At 42.3% G+C, this 8,179-nt stretch overlaps 1 protein-coding gene across 1 annotated transcript in view; it reads right to left on the reverse strand.

The window, feature by feature from the left end:
- Positions 1-3,806, reverse strand: part of ADGB (androglobin) — a 106,093-nt gene extending 102,287 nt beyond the window's left edge. Inside the window, exon 1 of the mRNA XM_068152396.1 lies at positions 3,293-3,806. Coding sequence (XP_068008497.1) covers positions 3,293-3,348 — 56 coding nt within the window. The 5' untranslated portion in view covers positions 3,349-3,806. The remainder of the gene's footprint in view (positions 1-3,292) is intronic.
- Between the last annotated feature and the right edge of the window lie 4,373 nt (positions 3,807-8,179).

The raw sequence follows: 8,179 nt of genomic DNA on the forward strand, positions 1-8,179 counted from the left end.
AAAGTAACTGCTACCTAATTAGAAAGCAGTAATGAAGAGAGAACCAGTGTAGCATCTTGCAGGAATCCAAGTGCAGTCTGGTTTAGTAAATCCAAAGGAGTTTTTCTTCCTTCTTCATATGTTCCTGAGGTGTCACTCCAGCATCACAATATATCTACCAATAATGCCCATTTGATTTTCCACAGTGCAGATGTACTGTTCTGACTGTTGAAAGCATTCTCAGAGGACTTCTAAATTACTGTTACCCACAAGACCTGAAAATGTAACGCTGTAATTCTTTGTGGTAAGCGTTGACAGCTTTCAGAATTATTTTTTTCACTAATTATTTCTAAAAGCTATTTGTATTTTTTCTCTTTTCATCTTACTGACATTTCTATTCAGCATTTCAGCCACTGCAGATATATAAAACCAAGAAGAATTTGCTATCAGAAAGAAAATACTAGACAAAACAGTTTTAACACTTTTATCCCTGCAACTGCAAGTTGCATCCAAAACCAAAACAAAGATCCTCAGGGAAAACTTACTTTGCAATCATCACAGAACACTACACTTTCAAGGAAAAACTTTCTCAGGCAGCTTGCAAACAACCATTCCTCTTTCAGATACAGCAATAGTAACATTACTTAAGTTCTCTTAGCCTTCCACAAAATTTGTACACTAAAAGTTGTCTCACGAATGCACTGAACAAGCTAAGTAACAGAATGAATGTAAACAGATGTCAAGGAAATATCTACTAATTGTCGTATCTCCAGTGAACACAGCCCCAATCTTACAGCGTGTGTATAAGATTTACCTTTAATCTCCACAACCTGCTAATCTGCTAATAAAAAAGACCTAGCAAATTGTCTTTGATAAAACATTCATGATTACTACTAACACTTGCCTACCATTAAAGGAAAATCACTGCCTGAGAAAACAGAGCAATTTGTCCAACACAGGAACAGCCAAATGAGGACTAAATCAGGGGGTTGCATGGTACAATTGTTTTATCACTATGTTCAGCAGATTTTCTCAACAATTACAAATATTAAGAGTGTTAATATTAATAATTTTGTCCCAGAGTAGAGTCCTGCAGAATCAGCTTGGTATTATTCTGGTTTTTCTTGACAACAATGATACAGATCCAGCCTGATTTCTCTGCATCTAGGGCTAGACTGTATTTTCTAGAAAGCAATTACATTTGCATCTTCTTTTCATGGACCTGCAAACGCAGAATATCTTTACTGTAGTACAGATATGCTTATTATACCGCATCTTTCCATTTCCAAATAAAGAAACAACATGTTAATCTGTCTGCTGTCAATTGAATTCCCATCATTCTGATATCACAAATCCTGTGACAAAGGGGAAAACACTCTAGAAGCAATGCTCAAAAATGAAACACAGCTTCCATTTTGCATAAATCACCACCTGTAGTTCTAAGGCTGATCCAAATAAAAAGCTCCCTGTAGAGTTAAGCAGACTGCAATTCAAAACTTGAAAGTGCCTAATTGCTTGTTCTTGCCATAGAAATTCTATAGCTTATAGCAGTGGTCTCCAAAGTGGGATGTGCACACAAGGAAATAATTATAATTACAACTTCAGTAGTGCATATATAAAAATTTTAAATAAATATTTAACTGCTAGGGTTGCACAATCAAACAAGTTCAGAGACCACTGGCATATAGTATGACAAAAGAAGAGGAATGTTGCAGCACTTTCAGAAGGACTAAGAATGGTATAATACTTTTCTGACACTGGGCTTAGTGTCCTTGACAGTTTAGATAGAGTAAGAAAAATTCTGATAAGATACTTGAAACAGTAAATATGAGGGGCTGCATGGATGTGGTCAAAACAAAAAAGTTACTAAGCATAGGGATGCAGTGAGGAGAAAGGAGGAATTGGAAACACTGGCTGTCTCCAACACCAGAAAACTTACCAAAATGGGAATCAAGGTGTGAAATACGAAACAGGTGTATGAAAACAAGGAATAAGAAGCTACTTTGCAGCAGAGGCTGGGTAACTGGATATGAAATATCCAAAGGGGCATTTGAAGATTGATTTCAAGAAAGAAAGAAATTGAAACCTTTATTCAGGGCAAGAAAAAGAAAAGGGTGTGAGCACATATATTAGATATGTGCCATGCATTCAGGCTTACCTATGTTAGGATGAGAAAGCTGCTCAAAACGTAGAAATAGAATACACAGGCCAAAATACCAACAGTAAAAGAAAGTGAAAGGCTTTTATTTATTCATCTTTGCAGGAAGAAATATACATTTTCACTGAAATATACAAATTCACACTAAATACATAGCAAACAGTGAATCACTAAAATATCTCAAGAGGTGCAACTTACATAGAAATATTTCAGAAATAGAAAGGCATGGGGAATTGTTTCCTTCTGCAAATGAAACTGACGTGCTATAAGAGCTGTTAACCATTTTGCCGTGAAAACTACTTAGATCCTCTACCTGATGAACATGGAAGGTGTGTATTCCCAAAATTATTGTTCCAGTTCACAGTTTCAAGGTTCTTTTAAACCCAAATGACATTCCAGTGAACACCTCTCTCTTCTCCTGACCCTAAGTTGAATACTTCATATTGTGATCTGTGTCAAACATACTATCCCACAATAAATAGCCATGTTGCAAGGCCCATGCACCATGTGTGCTGGATCTTCTTGTTCCTATTGCTTTCCTCAAGGTCCAAAGTATCTTGTCTACCAGACCAGGTTATGGTATAAGACACACATTGCATCGTTTTTGCAGAATGATACTACCAAACAGGTGCATAAGAAATACCATAGGAGGAAAAAGTACAACTTCAACATCAAGGTGGGCATCCAGTTTAAACAAACAAACAAACAAAATCAAACAAAATCCAGCAACGAACCCCCTCACCTTGTCCACGGAAACCACTTTTAGTTAAGCATCCACTCGAACAAGTAAAATTCCTTAGCATAAGTTATTCGCACGCACAGGACTTTGGGCAAGCAGCTATGTCCAGCCGGTGCCAGTAACCAGGCCGCCATACAGAAGCACGGGCAGCGCCGCTCTCAGCGGACCGCGCAGCCCAACCCTGTCGGCTTAACGGCCTCCTGGGCCCGACCAACACCGAGCGAATGGCCGAGGAGCCCTAGGACAAGTTTCAAGGCGACCGTGGGATCGGCTGAGCCTCCTCCCGGGAGCAGCAGCAGCCGCCCCAACCATGCACCAGGTCTGTCGCCTAGCCTAGCCTTCTCGTCCACCGCGACCGGCCATCGGGTGGCAGCCCCTCTCCTCCGTCGTCCCTCCTTCCCTCCCAGGGCTCTTACTCTTTGACGAAGGAGCTGGTACAGCTGCCGAACCGCTTGCTCGCCTTGGAGGCCATGGCTTCGTGTCCCGTCGCGTCCGCCGCGTTGCCGGGCGACCCGGCCCGCAGGAGGTAGCGGCTCCAACGCCGCCCTGCGGCCGGCCAGTCTCCGAATGAACTCCAGCCGTCGCAGGAGGCCGGCCCAGCAGGAGACGGCCCGGCAGGTGCCACCCGCCGCAGAGCTCCCGCGCTCGTCCCGAAATAAAGTGTCTTTGCGGAAAAAGACCTTGCTTTGAAGGTGACGAAATACCGCTTTCTGAGCTCATGCAGCTCCAAGGCTGCATTAGCAGAATTAGCTTTGCAACCTGGAGAGATTTTAGAGCTGAAATGTGCGAGTATTTTTTCATTTCCAAATGATGCAACTAAGTATTTTCTGATATGATGCCCAGGATTACCAGAGTGAATGAACTTCTACCAAGGTTTTTGAAATATAAAAATAAATGAAAATTTGTCAAATTGTAGAGGGAGTAGTAGTTCAAAACACACAAGGAAAGTTATGCAGATGTTGCTACATCTAGAGGCTTATTTTAGACAAATGCTAGATATTGATTTATATCAAGATGACAGAACATCAGATATATACTCTGATGTTTCAAAGTGACAATTTTTTCATATCTTTGCTTTTCCTTTAGCATTACGTCCAACAGCATCCATTTTAAATAAGCTAACTTGGGACACTTCTCACTTGAGAACCAAGTAAGCATGTCAGGTTGATGTATTTATTTATTTTCAAGTTGAGCAGCTGGTCTCTTTAAAGCAAATTATGCTATCAAATATTGACCAGAGCATACAGATGAATAATAGCAGAGACAGAGGTGTGTTCAAAACAGACAGCTACTGCTTCAGTACCAGTGCAGGGCCGTTAACCTCCACACCTTGATGAACCCTGATGCAAACTTACAGATTGACAATGGAACTTGCAGGACTGAGTTTGTGCCCCAGAACATGGATAAAACCATCTCAATTAATGACTTCTGTCTATTTCTCTGAATCCATATTCTTTACCTATACTCATTGGGAAGGGAAAGTACTGTGGAAAAGAATGAAACACGTATAAGAAGGACCTATTAAATTTTTCATAGTAAGAAAATTTCTTTCCTGATCCCACTGCAGATGACGAGTGAGGTTTGCAGCATCCTTTGCAGTGAGGTAGGCTGCCCAGGGAAGTGGTAGAGTCTTCATCCCCAGAGATATTTAAAAGATGCATAGACGTGGTTTAGTGGTGGACTAAGTAGTGCTAGATTAACAATTGAACTCTATGATCTTAAAGGTATTTTCCAGCCCAAACACTGCTATGACCCCAGTGAATATAATCCTTGCACTCCAATTATATGAAAGACAATAGAGAGGTAACTGAAATTTGAGTACATCTGGCTGCAAACATTTTTTGGGTGGTGAAGGAAATCCGAAGATGCACCCTTTACCATAAAATTCTGCAATAAGTTTGTTTGCAAAGAGTGATGGCATTAAAAGCCTGTATCCAGGTGCTTTGTGAAGAAGAAGGGGGGAAAAGAAAGCAAGGAAGGGAGAAAAAAGAAAAGAAGAACGGGAAAAGAAAGGGGGGGGGGGGGAAGGGGGAAGGGAAGGAAAAAAAAGAAAGGAAGGAAAAAAAGAAAGGGAAAAAAAAGGAAGGAAAAAAGGAAATAATTTTTTTTTTTTTTCAAAAAGAGGGTAAAAAGGGAAACATTTTAAAAAGAGAGAAAAAAGGATCTCCTGTTTTGCATCCATCCAGTTACATCTCTTTATTTATCCAAGAACTTAATTTAGAATTCCACAACCTAACAATGACAAGGGCAGCTTGTTTGGAAAGAGAAGCTAATCTGAATTTTAAAAAAGCTATTTTTCTAACTGGCAAAGAATCTGTAAGGTCAAATCAGCTGATTCACTGTTCTACTGTCTCAAGCCATGAAGTATGTCTGACAGATACTCCCCAAGGGAAAAGTTGTTAGGGTAGAGGCAACCTTCCAGTTGGAACATGTGAAATAAAAGTATGAGACAGTAAAATAAGAATGGTGAATGTTAGGCACTGACTGGCAATGGATGGGAGGCATGCTGATTACCTTTTTCTCAGACACCACTCAAAACCACATTATCAACTGCTACAGCACAAACAAGTCAAAGGAAAAGAAGTCCTCAGTATTCTGCACCAGTTTTATAGCTACAGATGCCAGCTGGAGAAAGCAGAAACATTGTGAACAGGGAGACTGCCAAAGCCCCTCTCAGGGGTCATGGAGCTCAAACTTAACTCTCATTTTACAGAGGGCAGAAAGATTCCAGAACATGACAGAGGGGTTTTTGCTTTAAGAGAAGGTCTAGGAGTGTGATAATAATAGGACTGTGTAGAAATATTTGATGGAGAGACTAAGAACACTTGTATTCTTCTCAGAGGTGCCTAGTGATAGGATTAGAGACAAGGAAAATTTCAATACAGGAATTCTAAAAAATGAAATATTTCTTTTTATTATGATTACAGTGAGGATGGTCAAACACATGAACATGTTTTCCAATGACACTGTGAAGTCTTCATAAAACTGGATATAACCATGAAAAACCCCTGTTCGAGCTCTTGGTATCTGCATAGACGTTTCTCTCATGAATTCTCATTCCTCTCTCCAGCTGAATCACAGGATCACAGGATGTTAGCAGTTGGAAGTGACCTCCAAAGATCATCGAGTCCAACCCCCCTGCCAGAGCAGGACCATAGAATCTAGCACAGGTTGCACAGGAACACATCCAGATGGGTCTTGAAAGTCTCCAGAGAAGTAGACTCCACAAACTCTCTGGGCAGCCTGTTTCAGTGCTCTGTGACCCTCACAGTGAAGAAGTTCCTCCTCATGTTGAGGTGGAACCTCCTGTGTGGTAGTGTATATCCACTACCCCTCATCCTATCACAGGGTGCAACTGAGAAGAGCCTCTTGACACCCAGCCTTCAGATATTTATAAACATTTATTAAATCCCCTCTCAGTCTTCTCCTCTCCAGACCTAAAAGCCCCAGGGCTGCTCTCAGCCTCTCCTCATAGGGCACATGTTCCAGTTCATCAACCATCCTGGTAGCCCTCCATTGGACTCTCTTGTGTAGATCCCTGTCCCTCTTGAACTGAGGATCCCAAAACTAGATGCAATATTCCAGGTGTGGTCTCACCAGGGCAGAGTAGAGGGGGAAGAGAACCTCCCTCAATCTGCTGGACACACTCCTCTGAATGCACCCCAGGATTCCATTGGCCTTCTTGACCACAAGGGCACATAACTTGTCCACCAAGACTCCCAGGTCCTTCTCCATGGGGCTGCTTTCTAGCAGATCACCTCCTAACTTGTACTGGTGCAGTTTATTATTCCTTCCCAGACGCAGGACTCTGCACTAAATCCTTGTTGAACCTCATTAGGTTCCTCTTTGCTCAACTCTCCAGGCTGTCCAAGACTTGCTGCATGGCCACACAGCCTTCAGGTGTATCAGCCACACCTCCCAGCTTGGTATCATCAGCAAACTTGCTGAGCAGACACTCTGTCCCCTCATCAATGTCACTGATGAAGATGTTGAACAGGACCGGAGCCCGCTCTGATGCCTGGGGGACTCCACTAGTTGCAGCCCTCCAGCAGGACTTGGCACCATTGACCACCACACTTTGCATGCTATTGTGTAGCCAGTAGCTAATCCATCTCACTGTCTGTTCTTCTGTCCACACTTCCTGGGCTTACTCACAAGGATGTTATGGGAGACAGTGTCAAAAGCCTAAGGCCAAGGTAGACTATATCCACTGGTCTCCCTGCATCTACCCATTCAGTTATGACATCACAGAAGGCTATCAGATTAGTCAAGCAGGATTTCCCCTTGGTAAACCCCTGCTGACTACTCCGGATCATCATCTTCTCATCCAAATGTCTAGAGATGACCTCCAGAATGAGCCACTTCATTTTTCCAGGGATGGAGGTGAGGCTCACTGGACTGTAGTTTCCTGGAGCCTCTTTCTTGCCCCTTTTTGAAGACTGGAGTGACACTGGCTTTTCTCCAGTCCTCAAGCACCTCTCCTGTCTAGCAGGATTTTGCAAAAATGACTGAGAGTGCTAGCTCCACATCATCCAGTTCTCTCAACACTCTTGGGCACATCTCATCAGGGCCCATGGACTTGTGAATACTCAATTTGTATAGCTGATCCCTAACCCAGTCTTCATTAACTAGTGGAGCGTCTTCCCTCCTCCAGTCATCTTTTTCTTCATCCAGGGTCTGGAATTTGTAGGAGAGAGTTGCTGTGTTATGTCTTCTGCATGTGTGTCTGCTTCCTAAAGGCTGATGGGCCCAGCATGTTATCACATTGCTGATGGGCACAGCCTTGACCAGCAGTGGCTCTGGCTTGAAGCCAGACAGTATTGGCTCTGTAGAACATAGGGAAACTCCTAGAAGGCATTTATTAATGGAAACATGCCAGGGAAGATATTTACTGAGCACCAATTCAGATACTTACTCAAATTTCTAACCTCAACACTGCATTTTAAATATAGTGATTAGGAAGTGAGGTACTTTCTCATTTAAGACTGACTTATTTCAGATAGGGCATGAGACTGTGAGTGTTGAGATCATGGGTTCGAATCCTGCAGTGGGCAACAGTAGGCCTTCTCTCCCAACCCACCACACAGAGACAGAATAGGACAGGGCCTCTGCTTATCTGATCAAGATGAATTAGCTCTACTATATATCCTGTACATTTAAAACAAATATGTGACACTTTTTTTTCACTTAGTAGTTTGAAGTAAAATTGGGTCTGTCTGAAGTCCATGTGTCATTCCAGATCAAAGTCCTTGGGTTAATTAGGACAGGGCATTGAAACAACTTTCCCAAGATCAAAAGCCTAA

Source organism: Melanerpes formicivorus, unplaced genomic scaffold (assembly GCF_026170545.1).
Source record: "Melanerpes formicivorus ecotype bairdi unplaced genomic scaffold, bMelFor1.0.p_v2 SCAF_2, whole genome shotgun sequence".
Classification (NCBI taxonomy): domain Eukaryota; kingdom Metazoa; phylum Chordata; class Aves; order Piciformes; family Picidae; genus Melanerpes; species Melanerpes formicivorus.